The sequence below is a fragment of the Callithrix jacchus genome, chromosome 9 (genome assembly GCF_049354715.1).
Source record: "Callithrix jacchus isolate 240 chromosome 9, calJac240_pri, whole genome shotgun sequence".
NCBI classification, from domain to species: domain Eukaryota; kingdom Metazoa; phylum Chordata; class Mammalia; order Primates; family Cebidae; genus Callithrix; species Callithrix jacchus.
In genome coordinates this window covers 52,532,073-52,551,555 of record NC_133510.1, presented here as the reverse complement: position 1 = coordinate 52,551,555, position 19,483 = coordinate 52,532,073, and the positions used below count along the sequence as shown (strand labels likewise).

General features: G+C 39.3%; 1 protein-coding gene and 1 long non-coding RNA gene across 25 annotated transcripts in view; one reads left to right on the top strand and one right to left on the bottom strand.

Annotated features, from left to right (window-relative positions):
- GRIP1 (glutamate receptor interacting protein 1) overlaps positions 1-19,483 on the bottom strand; it is a 726,295-nt gene that overhangs the window by 320,388 nt on the left and 386,424 nt on the right. For 8 of the 24 annotated variants that reach the window (XM_035256166.3, XM_035256168.3, XM_078336114.1 and 5 more), the window contains exon 1: positions 8,067-8,163. The exons of the other annotated variants lie outside the window; for them this stretch is intronic. In XM_035256166.3, coding sequence (XP_035112057.1) covers positions 8,067-8,121 — 55 coding nt within the window. In that variant the 5' untranslated portion in view covers positions 8,122-8,163. Of the gene's footprint in view, positions 1-8,066; positions 8,164-19,483 lie in introns of those variants that run through there. 24 annotated transcript variants of the gene reach the window in all.
- The window catches only part of LOC118144216 (uncharacterized), a 54,699-nt gene that overhangs the window by 24,334 nt on the left and 10,882 nt on the right, over positions 1-19,483 (top strand). The window contains exons 3-4 of the long non-coding RNA XR_004728763.3: positions 12,832-12,913; positions 15,250-15,478. This is a non-coding gene — a long non-coding RNA (uncharacterized LOC118144216). The remainder of the gene's footprint in view (positions 1-12,831; positions 12,914-15,249; positions 15,479-19,483) is intronic.

Sequence of the window (19,483 nt, the reverse complement as noted above, 5' to 3'; positions counted from 1 at the left end):
ATGAAGGCAACAATTTAAAGCACAAAATCAATTCTTTAAAGACAATACAGTATCATGTATTAGGCTGAAAACTGAGAAACAAACTAGAGATATATAATCCACATAAAGAAATACTACAGAGACAGTAACACTTTTCTATGACAAGTGTGTGCTAATGTGTACAAATGGAAGAAGATGTAAGACAAAATATGTATGACCCATATAGTATAACTTCAACGTATTAAAAAGCGTATGCCAGGCATGGTGGCTCACGCCTGTAATCCCAGCACTTTGGGAGGTCGAGGTGGGCGGATTGCCTGAGGTTAGGCATTCGAGACCAGCCTCACTAACATGGTAAAACCACATCTCTACTAAAAATACAAAAATTAGCCAGGCATAGTGGCACATGCCTGTAATCCTAGCTACTCAGTAGGGTGAAGCAGGAGAATTGCTTGAGCCTGGGAGACGGAGGTTGCAGTGAGCTGAGATCCTGCCACTACACTCCAGCCTGGCCAATAGAGTTAGACTCTATCTCATAAATGAATGAATGAATGAATGATAATTTGTAACTCAATTTGTTTCCTTCCATTGGTTTCCATTATTATGATAACAGCATATCTTTGGTGGCGTTTAGTTTTACCTTTTCCCCTAATTCATCTTCGTTTTGAAAATGAGTACAAATTTCCCTAATACAAATGTAACTTATTGTACTCTTCACATATTCAGCTATTTGATAATCTAGTTGGAATTATTAGTAAGAAGCTCTTCCTTATTTTCTAGTGCCTCAAGAAGCTTTGTCTGAATGTAGGTAGTCATCATTGACTGAGACATCTAAGACCAATGTTTTTATTGCTTTTTGTAATGGCAAGGTCCAAGTCTCTTTGGTTTGAAGGATGCAGTAAAATCCTTCAAGGAGCTACATGTAATAAATACCTGAGTGTATAATTTTTCTTTTGAATATATAATACTGAAACTTAAATAATTATTTAAAAATCTGTAAACAATATTTTCTTCTGTATATTTAAGAAATCAGCAGTTACTAATTTTTAATTTAACATAATTCTCATGTATATGGCAATATAATGGTAAGAGACTAAAAGAGAGAAAATGATGGGATCTGAACACTGACTGCTTTGCCTATTCCCAGAAAATATGTATTTTTCCTCCTCTCAAAAGTGGGAAGTTATCAAATTATATATTTTCTGCCAGAATAAAGTGAATTTACTAAGATAAGAATTTCAAATAAATCAGCTATAGTAAAAAATTAAATCATTTTGTTATAGCTAACATGAACATAAAATGGTTTTCACAAGTAAGTTTTAATTTACAGATGAAGAAACCGAGATTCATTTGGGGAAACTCAGCTTTTTGTTTGTTTTTGCCACACAAGTAAAAACAGGAAAGTTAGGAAAGGCTAACACATCTTCTGATTTCTGTCTATTTTATTTCCCCTACCATAAGGAATGCTCAGAGATTAGTGAAGTGTTGCCTTGGTCGATTTCTCTTTATTATTCTAGATGAGCAGGTCTATGGTTTCTATCCCTTTCTAAAATAAACATTGGCAAAAATAAAACATTGGGGATCCTCCTGTCCTCCAAACTTTGTGATCTTAGGAATGATCCTTAACTTCTCTGAACCTCTTCTTTTTCATCTGTATGGTGGGGATGATGATAGTATTGCAAGATTTAAATGAGTTAGTGTATGTAAAATGTTTAGAATAGTACCTGGCAGAAAGCAAGTGCTCAATAAATGTTAGCTATCCTTATTTCCATTCTCTCCCCAAAGCATTCAAGTTAACACATTAGAATGCCTATCCTACATTGGTCTTCCTTCTCCTAGTAATGAACCAGAATTTTCTTCCTAAGCTGCCACAATCATATAAGAAGGGTGGCCGGGAGCGGTGGCTCAAGCCTGTAATCCCAGCACTTTGGGAGGCCGAGGTGGGTGGATCACGAGGTCCGAGATCGAGACCATCCTGGTCAACATGGTGAAACCCCGTCTCTACTAAAAATACAAAAAATTAGCTGGGCATGGTGGCGCGTGCCTGTAATCCCAGCTACTCAGGAGGCTGAGGCAGGAGAATTGCCTGAACCCAGGAGGCACAGGTTGCGGTGAGCCGAGATTGCGCCATTGCACTCCAGCCTGGGTAACAAGAGCGAAACTCGGTCTCAAAAAAAAAAAAAAAAAAAAAAAAAAAAAGAAGGGTACAGACTCCTTGTTCATATGGGGTCAAATGAGGCATAGCCAAACATTCCCTCTGGAGGATGGGTACCTCCTAGAAGGAGGTAAAGTATTTCTAGCAACCAATTCCCATTCAGAAGATGGGGAGAAATAAATGTGCCATTATGATAAATCTAACCAGTTAGATAAAAAAAAAGCTTCAGTCCACTGGAGAGTAAAGTGGTCCAAGCCACTGTTCAATGTAAATCCCCTCAAAGTAGTGGACTAGAAGTACAACAAGAAATCCATCACAATCCAGACCATCAGCAGCACTTGTGTGAGAACAAAACCTATCTGGAATCCAGCTGCAGCATTCTCCTGTTCAAGTAGGGGTCTTTCTATTTTTGAGAGAAATATGCCTCATGCCCTAGCAACAGATGAAACTCCAACAAAATAAGACAGCCTTACTTTGTGAAACATCTATTAAGTGCACATTATTTTTAAAAAGTTCATAGGCTAGAAACATAAATACATTAAATGCATTAACTTTGATGGTATGAAATTAAGGGGTGGAAGCAAAGGAGAAAGGACATGTTTGCAGGTGAGATTTGAAAAGGTGTGGAAAGTTAATGAGGTGGAGGATACAGTCAAGCTGTTCCAGATGGCAGGATCTGACATAGGAGGCCAGCGAGGGTTAGAAGGGATGAGGATAGGGAGACAGGAGAAATGAGATTCAACAGAGAGAGAGCATTCTCAACCCAGATGATCAATTCTGAATTGCATCACAGAGCGGATGAGAAACCATTAGAGAAGAATGCTGAAGGAGCCACAAGGCTAGACACAGACAGATGGGAAAGAGCAGAGTGACCAGAACAGAAAATCCAAGGCCATCAGCAAAGTAGCCATCATATTCAGAACACTGACACTGAACTTTGTGATGGAGTCAGAATTCCTTGGATTAAATGATTTTGCAGATGAGAAAAGATGGGAAATAGTTTTCCTCTTCCATTAAGACAAAGCATTTAAATGTGTTTGTTTGATTAAGACTACACTTAGGAAATGCGTTTCGAATAGAAGAACACAGGATGAGTGTCAGAGTTTAAAGGGATCTAGAGGTCACCTCGATAATCCATTAAAAGTTTATCAGACAAACTGTGAGATGGTTCTTTTTTTTTTTTGAGACGGAGTTTCGCTCTTGTTGCACAGGCTGGAGTGCAATGGCGTGATCTCGGCTCACCACAACCTCCGCCTCCTGGGTTCAGGCAATTCTCCTGCCTCAGCCTCCTGAGTAGCTGGAATTACAGGCACGCGCCACCATGCCCAGCTAATTTTTTGTATTTTTAGTAGAGACGGGGTTTCACCATGTTGACCAGGATGGTCTCGATCTCTTGACCTCGTGATCCACCTGACTCGGCCTCCCAAAGTGCTGGGATTAGAGGCATGAGTTCTTGTTGGAGAGAATTAAGAATAAGAATGCTGGCTATCTAAGACGGTTGAGTTTCAGTTCTCTCTGGAGACAAGTTCTAGACGAATGTCTGACCTTCCCTTTCAAGCATAATGGTCCTATGACTGGGGCAAGTGTCAGGAACAATGTTGGAAAGAATGAGAGTATGAGTGTGATCACAACCCAGACTTTTAATCTTGCTTAGTGCCAGTGGAGAGAGCGATACTCATACATGCCCAGGAGCAGAAAAGGAGAAAAGATATTGAGGTTGGAAGGAGAAACTAGGAAGAAGAGCAGGAGGGAGAAAGTAGAATGCACAACAGAGAGCAGTTCCCTGCCAGCCACAGATGCCTCACTCAGACACCCCACGGGGATGAAGGTCAATGGGACTGCTTATAGTTTGTTAGTGGGAAAGGGACAGGGAGAGTTAATTCAATTTTAGGCCATATGTATATTTGGGAAGAGAGAGAAAGTGAAGACAAGTAGAAAATAATGACACTTAGGCCAACTATGATGAAAAATGTTGAAGTCTATACTAAAGTGGAGGCAGAGATTTCAGACCTGAGCTTTGAGCCAGTAGGGAGAAGACAGGGAGAGAGAGTCGGTGGCAGCAAAACAATGAAAGGTGCCCAGAGCCATGTTCCCTGTGGAACGTAAGTAAATATTAATTGGCTGATGTTGACGTTGGTAGGCAGAGTGAAGCTTGTGAAAGAAAAATGCTACTGCCAGTGGAGCACAAAAGTTCAGATCTCTGAGCTTGAAACGGCAGCACCTGAGCAAGCAGCAATCACACTCATCGGGACAGAAAGCGATTTTCTGCATAAGAGGCCAACCTGTCTCAAGGAAAAGTAATCACACAATCATGACAAGTGAAAAAGAACAGGCCGGGCGCGGTAGCTCACGCCTGTAATCCCAGCACTTTGGGAGCGGGTGGATCACAAGGTCAAGAAATAGAGACCATCCTGGTCAACATGGTGAAACCCCGTCTCTACTAAAAATACAAAAAATTAGCTGGGCATGGTGACGCGTGCCTGTAATTCCAGCTACTCAGAAGGCTGAGGCAGGAGAATTGCCTGAACCCAGGAGGTGGAGGTTGCGGTGAGCCGAGATCGCGCCATTGCACTCCAGCCTGGGTAACAAGAGCAAAACTCCGTCTCAAAAAAAAAGAAAAAGAACAAAGTCTGCAAGAGCCATGAAAATATCTTCCCTTCTGTGAGAACATACTCCCTTCTCCTGAGGTATGGCAGTCCCTAACTGAGAAACCAGGGCTGTCCCAGGTAAACAGTTTGGAAGGTAGGCACCAAGAAGCCTAGATTTACTCTCTCCAGAAAATCCTTTTGTTAGATGTCTCTGGAAAGCTGAGAAAATGTTATTTTGGGATTTGGCTCTAAGGTTAGGTAATCAGTAGACTCTCATTCTGGAGGAAGAAAAGAACAGTATTGCTTCTTTAGATTTCAATGTTAGATGGGGAAGGGAATGCTTTTGACAATGCTTGGTGTTTTCGTGAACCAAAGTTCCTCTCATAATGGCAGGCATGGGCCTTTTGGGTAAAGGTCATTTTCTTGCTCTTGTTCTACATTGGTAGGCACTTCTTAAGGCAAAATGACTGAAACAGTGTCTTGAAGTGTTAATAATAAGATGACTCAGTTCCCACATTGGAGAAGTGCTACGTTCATCTGAAAGGTGTTCTGCTATAATACTGTGGGTCAGTGTCTATGTGGGGTGATCCAGGACTTGTCTGGAAATACACATTTTATACATCTTTTAAAATTACATCTGACCTAAAAATATTTATTGTTCAATAATCTATTCATTTAAAAAATGTTTCTTACACCTATAAATTGTTCCAGCCCAGAATTCTAAGTGCAAAAATGTCAGTGTCTGGCACATAGTAGGAACTTAATTAACGTTTGTTAAATACATACTAGATATATAAAGAATGTAAGAATCAAGTAAAAATATCAAGAATTTTGCTGTTTGGAGAAAATTGTTTCCTGTCTCCTTTTTATTGCATCATTTTCTCCTTAAGAAAATTAAGAAGAAATTACAATTGCCATATGGCTTTTTCTTGTGGGTGATATCAACCACAAATAGCAACATAGTTTTGGAGTCATGAAGCAAACTTCCCTGCTAAGATCTGGGTAAGGTTTTAGCTGCAAAGGGTCTAATAAAGCTCTTGAAGCTTTCCCTAAGAGCTCACAGAAGATTCAAACACCCTACTACTTTCAACTCGACAAATCCAATTCATTTTAACAAACAGTTTCTAAGTGTCTACTATGTGCAAGGCCCTGTGCTAAATATCTGTTAGGTGCAGACCTCAGTGGGTATAAAGAAATATGTATGTTTGGGGGTTGAGGATAAGGGAGTGGGAGTTGTGGGGAGGGAGAAAGGAAAGAAACTTCAAACGTACATCCACCCCTGTCCCCAGATACACTCTTGGCCCTAAAAGAAAGGTCATTTTAATGTTGTAATTACATATTTTCCTGGTTTTATCCTTACAGCTTAAGAAAACAGCACCAAAGGTAGGGGTGGGGTGCTAGAACTCAGTGAGTCCACTCTGGAACAAGTAGCATGGGTGGAACTTGAACTTTGACAAGACTGAAGCAGATGGCAAGGCAAGGTACCGTGTTACTCAGGTACATTCTTGTAAGCATTTGGACACCCAGTCAAACACAAAGAAGAGCCCAATTATAGCAAATTAATTATGCATAGAGATTTTATTTTAATGATCAACTGGCAGTCTTAAGTTAAATACCAAATAGAGCAGACATAAAGATTTTGGGGGAAAAAAATGTGAGGTAGCAAATCCAAAGTAGGTATCAATACTTTCCTCAATTATCTGGATTTTTAGCAACTATCTTAGTAAGCACTTAAATCTTCTTTCAACGCAGGAGACCAATGCTTCCATAAAAGTCAGAAAACTGATAATATTAAAAAATTTGTAAGAACTATAAATTGCTTGGGTTCACGCTCTTCCTAGTATGTAGTACTTATAAAAGAACTGATATAGATGAATAGGAAATACTGATTGTTTCATGTTTATGATGTAAGAAGAGCATCAACTTCTCAACATCAAGATAAGCAAATGCTAAAATCAGCTCAGGAAAGAACTTTGCAGAATAAGGAGCCTTTTTTAAAATTCTTAGCCAAAACTATTACAGAAATGATAGTCTCTTAGTCATGATTTATAAACAGGAATTGTACCTTTGTAGCAATTGTAGAGGATAAAGTCAAAGCAGAATTTACAGCCTCTTGATAACAGCCTAATTTAAAATGGATAATCTTCCCTATATTTCCCCCAAAGTACCTTTTAAAGGACTCACTCTGCTCTCCAAACAACTTGCAAATGCTTTCGGTAAGTTGGTCTATAGTATTTATTCTCTTTCCTGTTATTGACTCAAGATCTATTTCTCACTATTTGCTTTATGCTCATACTTCTGCCAAATAAAATATTAATTGCATTTTTAGCTGCACTGCTGGTGATCAAAGAACTCTGATATGTCAAGCTAAACTGATAGAAATAGCATCCATTAACATATTTATAGGTTCAGAGCTTCTAGAACATAATTATATCAATTAATTACTTGACAGTACTCTATATTACAGGCTGGAAAAGGCAATTGTAGCTACATACTTTTACTCACAATGAAGTTTGTTTTTGTTTTGTTTTGTTTTATAGTAATAATTTTTTTCTAAAGAAGGTTCTATCTAAAGGAAATAAGGAATCCACTCACTAACTTTGCAACAGAATGCTCACAAAGTAAATGAGATGGCACATCCAGAGTGGTTTAAAATAAAATAATATCTTAAAAATATTATAGAGAAATTTAATTACCATGTTAGAGTTCTAAGAGTGACATTCTGAAGCTGGTAATTCTTGATGATAAGATTCCAAGCAATGATTTTTACTTTCAAATAAACTTCTAGTATTACATAGGACCAAAGCATTTGGAATTACATACTTTTCTGAACATGCAATTCTAACACATAAAGAAATTAAAGCTGTCCAGGGAAAACGTTCTCGAGATGCTGGAAATTAATAGAACAAACAATTGTTCTGTGGATCTACCAGCTGTGTGAGTCCTGAATCTGCCAGCTGCATTTAGTATATGTATCATAGAAAGGACAGTAACACACACTTGACTCCTCTTGACCAGTTAATCAGCATGCAAAATGACGGTTTCCCATAATAACTTCAGCACTGGACCCAAACACATTCTCTTTTCAGCAAAGAATGAAGTCATTTAAAAAGAAAATCACACAAGCTGGTTTCATGATTTCAGCATGAACACAGCCAGGATGTAAGGACAGAAAGCGAAGCTGAGTATACCCGTACATATGTATCTATACATATTTCACTGAGTTCTTTGTTGCCTGACAATAAATTGTAAAGGCAGTCATATTTGAAAGTAAAAACCATTAAACTGTGTTTATAGGATACTGCAACAGACTTGCTGAGGGAATAACAAGGAAAGCACGATACCTTTAGTAAGTCGCCTCAGAATTTGACAACGGCACTTAAAAGAGACAGCTATCATTCTTGCTCACTGCTTTCTGTGGCAAAGTGTACTCAGGGCTCTGCTCTGGTGGCTGCAGCAGCAGCAGCATATGAATTCCTTGCGCACATACCAGGAGAAAGGTAGTCCCAGTGGGGAGTGACAAAGCTTAATTCCTCTTGGCTGATGCAGAGGTCCGCTACATGTCATCTGGCAAAGCTGTGTCATTCACTACTACCACCACCCCTACCCGCTACAGCCTCCTCCCCTTTCACAATCACAATGGCTTAGAAAGTAATGCCGTTTCGATAGCAACAAAGCACCAAATTGTATAAAGCAGGGACGATGCTGGGAGAGGAGCCATTCCATAAATCTAATGCTAAGCACTGAGCAGTGCATTCTGTTTTAGGCAAAGGGCTATGTATCTAGTCAGTTCAGCCCCTTTCCTTCTCAGCATCAAGTCAGTATCTTTATATGTCTCATTCAATAGAAAATGCAAGTGAAATGCTTGCACTCCTACATCAGGAAGAAATGCCTGGATCATATATTATGTTCTTTAAATTAAAAAAAAAAAAGGAAAATAAAAAGAGGGAGGATAGTTTATATTTGGGATTGAGGAAAGAATCATAGTTTTGCCTACAGAAGGGAAGCAGCTCTAGGACAGAGACCTCTTTGGTACTTTAGGAACCTATGAGAGTCAAGGCAGTGTATTTTTATGCAGGGAATACAAGAAAGGATTCCGGCTAGGCAGACAGTCAGGCAGATGGAGTCCCAGCCCCTTTAATCACCCTTCCAAAAAAGGACTTGGCTGGAAAGCAACACAGTCAAGACTGTTTCTAAAGATACCAGAAATAAAAGCAAGCAAGGCCAAGTATTTCTATTTTGAATATACCTTATTATATGATTTCCCTAACAACCCTCCCCAAAACCATTCTTCTCTTTATGCAAATAAAACAGTCTTGCGACACAGCAGATATTTGTGACTATCTGCTCCAATGGAGTGAAGAGCAAATTAACAAACCCTTCACAATCCATTCACAAAGTGACAAGAAGGCGGAGCCCACCTCCTCATCTGCCAGCAGCAGCCTGCTCACTATATAGTCAATACAAACTAACATTTGGTATGGAATTTTAATCAAAATTCAGAATTCTCCCACAGGATTTAACACAAACATTCAGGACAAAAAAAATTAGACAGTTGGCCAGGAAGTTTAAGTTAAAAAAAAAAATCAATTAGTCAAAATGCAAAGATATATCACTGTCTATACTACTTAATATTTCTAGGACCTTATGAATTATTCATACAGTTTTATTCTCTACTCTTCAGGTTATGAAAAATCTTTCAAGCTGGTTTCTAAAATAACTTCCAATTTTTCAAATGTAGTGGTAAAACTTTCTCTTCTTCATTCATAAATTCAACATGAACTCAAACAATTTCAATCTACTGCTATTGAAATGCATATGCTTTGTACTTTGAGTTCAACAGAAAAATAATTTGTGTGGAAAAAAACATCTGAATATCATAAGCATCTACTTGAAAGGTTTTTGAAAAGAACAGAATTCTTTTACCAAGGATGGTCTAGCTAAAGCAACCACTAACCAACAGAAAATACTGTGTGAAATGGACTGTAGTACAAAATGAAATTTTTATAATTGTTCTGATTAGCGTAAATCTTTGAATTTCAACCCATACTATGTTCATCTCTATTAGGCTATCCCTAGAAATAGTTTAGCCTCCTTGATTATTTTTTGCTTTAAGTAGAAATATACCTTAGTACTAGAGAACTGAGTTACTAGCTAAAGTGAGATAAGGATTGATAGTTAGCTCTTTCCAAGATTCTCCTCCAAATGTAACATCTTTCCTAAGATCCAGGGACTCAGAATATGCAGCTGTCAAATACTATTCAGTAGAATCTTGCCTGTGGACCACCACCCCAGCCCAGTCTAGTCAAATAAAACTCAAAAACGTACAGGAATCTCTTGCCCTTCTGCTATTATGCAGACTCAGATCCAATTTGCTTTTTCCTTATGACTAAAATGATGAAATATTTTCCCCTTTTCCTTACATGCTTAATTTTTTTTTAAAGCTCTGTCCTCCAGTCCTAAGAAAGGTCTTCAGAACTACTAAAATGTCTATTTTTTTGGCAGGGGAAATAACCCATTGTGGAGTTCTTTGAGAGGTTTCTGAGAGCCCAAACCAGGGGATTTGTCTCTCTCTTTGAATACTGTGGCTGCCAATCCATATCTATCCTATTAGCCTACCCAGGCTCAGCCCCAGGAATCTTACAGAAATGGAGCCTCCTGGAGTAACTCTTTCCAAGAAAATGAAGGAATCCACCAGGTGTTCCCTCTTCTTCCATTTCTGGCCTCACCAGTGCATGGAGATTTCCTGGGGAGCCACTCCCAGGTCAGCCTTCTTGCCCCAAACCCTTTGTTCTCCCTTTGCCTAATGCAAACTTAGGCTCCCATCCTGAACTCTAGCACTGGTAAAATGCCTTCCAACAATGCAAGCTTTCTATCTCAAAATTTATCGAACTGTAGGATGAAGGTCTCAAGTGGCCAAGCTAACTGGTGGAATCTGAACCACAGGCTCCTAACATGAGCCACCACTAGGCAGAGTGACCTACATTTCTTGGCTACCAGATCAGTGTAAGCAGATGTCTTTGGGACCTGTCCTGAGCATGTTATTTATGGTGGCTCAACTGTCTAGACAGTTCAAACTTTACAACTTGCTCTGTAAGGCCACAAAGTAGGGATTATGGGGAAAAAATTGTACAAAATATAGATTTAAGCTCCAGTGCTTACAGAAGAGTGAGTGAGCTAGTTCAAGAGGTTTATTCCTCTTAAAAAAAACCACACACAAACATCTCACTATATGAAACAATGGGTTTGCTGAATTCAGGGCAGACTAATCACTTAAGATGAAAATTCTTACTTCAGGGTTTAAGATATTAGTTTGGCTAAGGTATAATAAAAGTGTACAGTGTTTATGTAGAATTTAATGAATTAGAAAGCACTTTCACACATAATGCATCATGGAGCGACTCTGCTGTAGGTTTTTGATTCAGAAAAGGAAAACTGGTTTCAGAGAAGGTGTTTTTCATCAGTCATTCAGCTAATAAGTGGCAAAGAACAGGAAAGAACCACAGCTTCTCACACTTGGCTAATTATTCTTTCTCTTCTTTCTCACTGCTTCCTTGCCACTTGTACAAGATGTGATCTAGTTCACAGGGGGAAAAATCCAATTACAAAGCACCTTTAAGTGCAGTTATATTTTGACAGAGGGCAACAGTAGTGCCTATCACCTTTTGCCTGCTCATGCCCATGTCCCTCTGAAGCATAGCTAATGGTTCTGGGACCACCCTGACCAGGAGGAACCAGAAAGAGGTTACAGTTAAGACTTCTGGTAAAAGACTATTATGTATCAAGTGCTTACCAGGAATCCCTTCTTGCTGAGTGGTTTGCCCTGACTGGCCTGTGGCATGCTGGTTTTGAAATATTTTGAATATCACCTCCATTGACAATGTGGTACTAATTTTATCATAAGAAGGGGGTGGGTTGTGTCATGTGGACAAAGAAAACCTTGAGACTGGCTCAAAGATTCCAATATATTCTCAAAACCAAAGAATTCCACAGCTTCATCAGTGGGTGGCACACATAGCCTCATAATCTTATTCTAATTTTCTCATTTCCTTGATTCTCCTCTGCTGCATTCATTCTTCTAAATAACATCTCCATCCCAAAAATAAACAGTGCTATTTGCAGGTTCTTCTGATTCTTAACAAGAAAGAATCATCATAAACCAAAAATGTCCTGCCATAATCCTAAATCTGGGAATTCATTTTGCAAAAAAACCAAAACTAATAAGGTTAATCCCACAAATACTCAACTATTTTATTCATTAGAATCAACTTTATTAAAGTATTAAAATAATTTGCACTTTCTTCTTCATTTTAACTTCATAAATCTTTCTGTTACAAAATACACCTGATAGATCCCACTTATTTCCTTATTTAACTATTACATTTCTTTTTCTTTGAACGCAATTGCTTAAAAATGCTTAACATGCTTAGCTCATTATTTAAACAGCACAGAACATCCTGCCTTGGCTAGTATTGAATATACTGATCCCCACATCCTTACCCCGCAACATGAAGGTTGTGCATTTCCCAAATCCTCAGGGTATTTTAGAACACAGTGTTCTTGGAGGTCTTAAAATGTGATTCTCACCCACTTTGTCAGCTCCTTATAGACAACCTCATGGACTCATTCTTAGCTTATTAAAATCGGGCATTTTTATTTTCCTTTTCAAAGATACCGAAAGCAACTATGAGCCTCAAACATGCTATAATTCTTGTGACCACTGTCTGCTACTTAGTTCAACTAGTGTGTCAACATAAGCTGAAACATGAGGGTCAGACAAGGGAGGTGTACCCTGAACAGAGCTTGCCAGTGATGAGCTGTCGTGGAGGACTATTACAAAAGCAAGACCCAATTTGCTGACACAGGTTCTAAGGGTGCAAAAAGTTGGTGTAATTTCCCAAGACAGAATTCATTAGGCATTTTTTAAAGCAAATATTTTATGAGAAAACATTTTTGTAGAAGTAATGATGCCCTTTAGGAAGTGTCATTAGGACACGCTCTTGCAAATCCGGGGTGATTAAAAAGCACTTAGTAGCTCAGAGCCTCTGGTGTGTTGTGACATAAAAGGGTGGGTATAGTGCACTCTTCATGTGTTATTTGCTTATCTAGGCAGGGCTCTGATGGCCGTCAGTGTCAAGAAAAGAAGGTTGCCTCCACTGAACATGAGGAGGCCAGGAACGCTCCTGTGAAGGTAACAATCTTAAGCATTCATCAGCTAAAACCATCTGGTGGAAAATGTTAAAGAATAGAACATGTAGAAATTGAGGAATGCTCGTACAAGAGGAAAAAACTACCAGAATTAATCCTCCTAAAAGCCTAGGTATGTCCAACTGTTTACAGAGGCATTATGTAGAAGAGGATGGTGTAATGGCCAAAAGCACAGTTTAGAATCAAATTGCTTGACTTTGAATCCTGCTTTTGCCGCTAAATGGCAGCATGACCTTGGGCAAGTTTTTAAACCTTTCTGTTCTTCATTTGCGAAATGGTAAAAATTATTTCTAGGCTTATTTGAATGGTAAACTGAGTTTATCTGTGTAACGTGCCTAGAACAGAGAGTATTAAAAGCTTTTATTAGCCACTATGCATTTGGTAGGAAATACAATTGTACAATTGGGCACTTATTTACGGAGCCTAGACTCTTCCTTACATTAGCTCCATGTGACTAGTGTAGATTGGTTTGGTCAGACATCATAAGCAGGTGGACTTGAGATTAACAATTATAATGATCCCTTTTCCACAATTACAATGTTACGAAGTGGTTCCTCCCCTTTTATTCCTGCAACCTCTTCCTGCTTTCATCCCTCTTCTTTCTCTGCCCCTAAATGTTGGAATTCTCCCAAGCTCTGTCATAGCATCTTGGACACCTTCAGCATTTTATCCTCTCCCAGGACTCCAGCAATGACCTCTCTGCTTCGACTCCCAAATCTCTGTCAGCCCAAATTTACTCTCTCGTTTAAAACTCCCTTCCCTTGGCAGGGGATAGTGGCTCATACCTTTAATGTCAGCACTCTGGGAGACCGAGAAGGGCAGATCACTTGAGGTTAGGAATTCAAGACCAGCCTGGCCAACACGGCAAAACCCCATGTGTACTAACTAAAACCACAAAAATTAGCCAAGCATGGTGGTGTGCACCTGTAATACTAGCTACTTAGGAGGCTCAGGCAGGAAAATCATTTTAACCCAAGAAGCAGAGGTTGCAGTGAGCCAAGATCATGCCACTGCTCTCTAGCCTGGATGACAAAGTGAGACTCTATCTCAATAAAATAAAATAAAATAAAATAAAACTACCTTCCCTCATCCTTGAGTCCAAAGGGCAGCCTTCATAACCATCTCCAACTAGATCTGAACTGAATCAAGCTCCATTTTCTCCCCAGCAAGACGCACGTTCCTCTTCCATGAGCTCACTGCATCATCACCCACTTTCTCAAGCCCACCTTTAAAATCCTTAATACACTCCCACCTGACTGCTGGCATCCTGGTCCAGACCTTCACAGTTACTCTGCACAAGAGTGTTCTCCTACAGACATTTACTGATTATCTTGTTCTAGGCTCTGGGGTTCTGGGCCACACACAGGGGGTCTTCCTCCTAACTCATCCCAAAATCAGGGGCCAACCCTTGCTTTTATTTTTATGAATGTCTGGATATTTCTTTAAGGGCCCATGGTAGTACTACTCTTCAAATTTTGTAGTGCTAGTCAAATTTTGTTTTTTTTTTTTAGGGCTAAATGAATAAGTGCTTTAATATAAATAATCTCATGGATTTAGGATATCATACAGCCCAGTTATGTCAGATACTTGTGACCAATAATTTGCAGATAACCTGGAAGATAAGCACATTATTTGAAGAGTAATGAAAAGTAGAAAACCCAATAGGGAGAGGTTCTATATTTACTAAAATTAAAAAGATGGATTTTCAATACATAGACTACCGCTGTCTTAAAAGAATGTTCATTTTCCACACTTCCAGGATATAGTGGTGGGGGCTTATGTGCTACTAGGAAGGAAAGAAACACAATTAATTCAAAAACCCAGCTTCAACCATAAGGAGTAGTGATGTACGCACGGCAGCTCGGTTACATCAAGGGAAGAAATGAGTTTCTAAAAGAGGTTGGATGAAGTGGTTTACTGACCGTACTCCCTCCATACCCAACCTATCACCCTTGTTTTATTGGATTCCCATATCACTAATCACCATCTAACACACTACCCTTTTAATTATTTTTCTGTTTGTTGTCTGCTGCCCTCTGCCCGTGGCTTTTTTTTAAAAAAAATGAGGGCAGGAGTTTTTGGTCTATTTTGTTCATTGTATAGAACAGTACCTAGCACACAGCCAATGCTTAATAAACTTTTGTCAAATAAATAAATGTGAAAGGATTTCCCTTCTATTGGACTTCTTTTATATGCAATACTGTTTGTAAAGCTCATATGGAAAAGACGAAGTTCATAAATTACTTTAAAAAAAAGCTCTGCCACTTTAACAGAAAGTTCTTCCAAACAACATGATTCTTGAATGTCACCTGTTTGCAGAGGAGAAAAAGGAAAACGGAAGTGTCCTGTGCCCGCCTTTCCAGAGTACACCCCAGATTCATTCCTGGTGCTTCTGACAAGATCATAAGGACCCTGTTATTCCCCAAATATGAAGAAACATATAACCCAGCTAGTGTTTCACTGAAGTCAGAGGCAGCAAGAGCAACAAAGAAAAAAAGCAGAGTAAAAGATGCTAAAATTAAAATCTTGGCTTGGCTCTGTGAATGAAGTAAGTACCAAATACACATTCATCCTGATAGTATATTCTGGTCTAACATGCATAATTATAGCCTGTCAAGGACATAATGTATCCCTAAAGTAATTCATGTGTCTGTTTTTGGAAGCTCTAGTAACACATTGCTAAAAACTCTGTAATTCCATATTCAACAGGGTTTTGAACTATAACAACCTTAACCTTCTTGCTGTTCCAGCTGCTGTTTTGATGACTTTCATTTTGTAGTACAGGAGTTAAGTTTTCCATAGTAAGAATGAATGTATTAAAAACAAACTATGAGGCCAGGCACAGTGGCTCACACCTGTCATCTTAGCACTTTAGAACACTGAGGCAGGAAGATCACTGGAGTGCAAGAGTTTGAAACCAGCCTGGGCAATATTGAATTGCCCAAACTCTACAAAAATATTTGAAAAATCAGCAGGCATGATAGCACACACCTGTGGTCCCAGCTACTCAGGAAGCTGAGATGGGAGGATTGCTTGATCCCAGGTGGTTGAGCTGTAGTGAGCCATGATTGTGCCACTGCACTCCAGGCTGGGTGAGACAGCAAGACCCTGTCTCAAAAAAAAAAAAGCTACAATAAAGGCTCCTCAATTCTAATACACATTAGTCATTCAAATAAAACTGTACTGAAAATATTTTAAGGTATCATAGAATATATATTGACATAATTATCTTTTCTGATGCAGTGAAGTAGGAAAACTCTCACTCCTTCAAGCAATGTGTATTATGAGTCACCAAAACACATGCAATTAGGTGACGAATGCTAACACCTAGAATATTTTAATCAAATATTACTAACTGTAATGACGGTGGAAAGTAAGGAAATGTAAAATTATGGGAAATAGGATAGCAGAGCTGAAAGATGTCTAAGGAGTTAGAGCCTCAGGTTAAAGTTCTGATGAAGTTACATATTGGCTGTTTCATCTTAAGTAAAAGTGACTGAGCACATCCCTTCTGGCAGCCACCATGAAGGGCCCTGGATGTAAAAAGGTGAATAAGATGCAATTCCTCTGCTGGAAAAGCACATTTGTAGGGAAAGTTCTAACTCACAATACTAAACATGTAGTTCTGAATTCTAACCTGCAAGGCACAGAACCTATTTTACAAAAGGTCAGTTAATCCACATGAATTGCTTATGCTCAAACAGCATCAAGGCCTCCTTCCTCTTCAGGGAATTACAACACCTTGATTTGCTTTTGCAAATCACTCTTGGTCCATGTGGTGTGCATGAGGCTGGCACTCCCCTACCACTACCCCTCCAGGAGTGGGTATCAAGGCTAAGTGATACAATCCCTTAGTCACAGGGACTGGTCCAGAAATAGGCAGTCACACAAACCATGCTAATGAGATGTAATCCCAGGACTTTTGTTAGAACTACTGCAAAGAAGATAAGTCTGCATTCCACTGGGAAGGGTAGGTTATGTGCTTGGAGTTGCTACTGTATCACCTGTGGAAAAAGCTGACTTTGAATCATATCAAGACAGAGGAAAATGGAGTCAAGGGATGAATAGTGGCAGATTCCTGGAGATGCCGTTGGAATATCTGGATTTATCCATTCCTAAATCCTTAATACACTGGACTTTTTGGTTACTTGGGTCAGTATGGTCTCCATTTTGCTAATTTAGTTTGAGCTGGATTTCTGTCACTTGGGATCAAAGAGTCGTGGCTAATACTTTTAAGCTTTAGATTCTTGATCTGTAAAATGAGGGAGCTGTGTCTCTAAAATTCCTTACAGTTCTACCATTCTATTACAATACTGAATTTACCAGTTTTGCTGGGTTGCTGCAATGATCAGTGACAGAATAAATAGGAAAGCACGATGTCAATTTTCAAGTGCTTTACAAAGACTAGGAATGTCTATGAATACAATAATATTCAAATATATATATATGTGTGTCTATGTATACCAAAAAATTAGGAGGCTCTAGAGTCCATTCCATTTGTAATACAATAATATAACAAGCAAAACTCAGAAAAGAAGAAAGAAAAAGGTCTCACTCTTAGGCTTCTCTCTCAGGAAATCTGCATTTTACCAAAGTCTCAAAAGTTTCTGCTAACCATATCTTGTCTTCCTAAGTTCATTACCAAAACCCAGAAGGGCTCTTTTCTTTCACTTAAAAAATAGTGGCTATTATTTTCCACCTTTATTTCCATAAAAGTGACATTAAAGGGCTCCTTGGAGATGTTTTGCAAACACTTTCAATCACTGATCACTGACTGAAAAAAAAAAGTCAAGGTGTTTTATTTCCTTCAAAGGAGGAAACAACCCTCTAATAGTGTCTAAAGGGGAAAAAGGGCTCTATAAAAATGCACGGAGTGCAAAACGGGAAGAGAAGTCAGTGTTGAGGAACATTCTTCACTGGGTCTCTTCCCCTCATTAGGCACCTTCTTAACATCCAGGTGCAGAAGCCCCCTGCAATCCAGCAAGTACACCTATCCTTTCAAGTTTGCACAGCTGTGCAGTCGGGCGAGCAGCTACTAGAGGGCAGCAAAGGATCAGAAATGGGAGTGCAGGGCTCAGGCAGGCAGGCTGGGAACTGACCAGATGACCAAACTGAGCCTAGATATTTGAAGACAACCTTGGTCCAGTTTCCCGTCACAAGACAGGAAGGATCATGGGATCACTCAAAGTTCTTAGATGACTGTAACAAAGCTTGTGCTGACAGTAATATGAAAACTTAGCACAGTGTCTGGTGACAGGAGCAGAGACCAAGTTGTCAAAAAACCAGTAGCACAGGAGAAAGCCAAGAGGGAGCCAAAGTCCAGGAAAAGCAGGACAAAGGTTAGGGGAACCTGGGTGCTGGCCAGAATTCTGGGAACCAATGAAGTCAACTGGTCATGATGACTGTCATCATCTTTTCCATAGTCATTATCACTGTCATCATCATCATCAATATGGCTCGCACACATTTACTTCTCTGTGTGCTAGTTGTGGCCTAAGCCTATATATACATTTCAAAAGGCATATGCAGGAGAAACAATTTTACCTAGCTTTGATGAGATATATTTGGCATAAAATAAAAATTGTATATATTCAAGGTGTACAACGCGATGATTTAATATACATATATACTATGATATGATGACCACAATCAAATTAATTAACCATTCATCACCACTCAGTGGTGGGGGCCATGAGGGTACTTAAGATCTACTCTCTTAGTAAATTTCAAGTAAGCAATACAGTATTAACTATAGTCACCATGCGGTACATTAGATCTCCAGAACTTACTCTTTTGTAATTGAAAGTTTGCACTCTTTGATCAACATAATCCCATTTCCCCCACTACCAGACTGCTGGCAACCACCATTCTACTCTGTTATGACATTTTAATTTATTTTAATTTTAAAAATATGTTTGTTTATTTATTTATTTGAGACAGGGTCTTGCTTTCCTGCCCACACTGGAGTACAGGGGCATGATTATGGCTTGCTGTAGCTTCAACCTCCAGGGCTCAGATGATCCTCCTGCCTCGGCCTACTGAGTAGCTGAGACCACAGGCACATGCCACCATGCCTAGCTAATTTCTTCTATTTTCTCTAGAGAAGGGCTCTCCCTATGTTGCCTAGGCTGCACTTGAACTTCTGGGCTCAAAAAATCCTCCTGCCTTGGTCTCCCAAAGTGCTAGGATTAAAGGCATGAAGCCTGCATTCTGCCAAATTTGACTTTTATAGATTCCCCATATAAGTGAAATCATATATTGGTCTTTCTGTGTCTGGCTTATTTCACTTAACATACTATTCTCCAGGCTCATCTAGTTGTAGGAAATGGCAGGATTTCCTTCTTTCCGTGACTCAATAATATCACACACACACACACCCTTCCACCACCACTACCACCATATTTTCATCTACTCACTTCTTGAATGACAGATTGTTTCCATATATTGGCTATTGTGCAACGGACACAGGGGGTGCAGGGATTTTTTCAAGATACTGATTTCATTTTTGGGGGCTATATATCCAGAACTTGGATAACCGGATTGTGTAGTACTA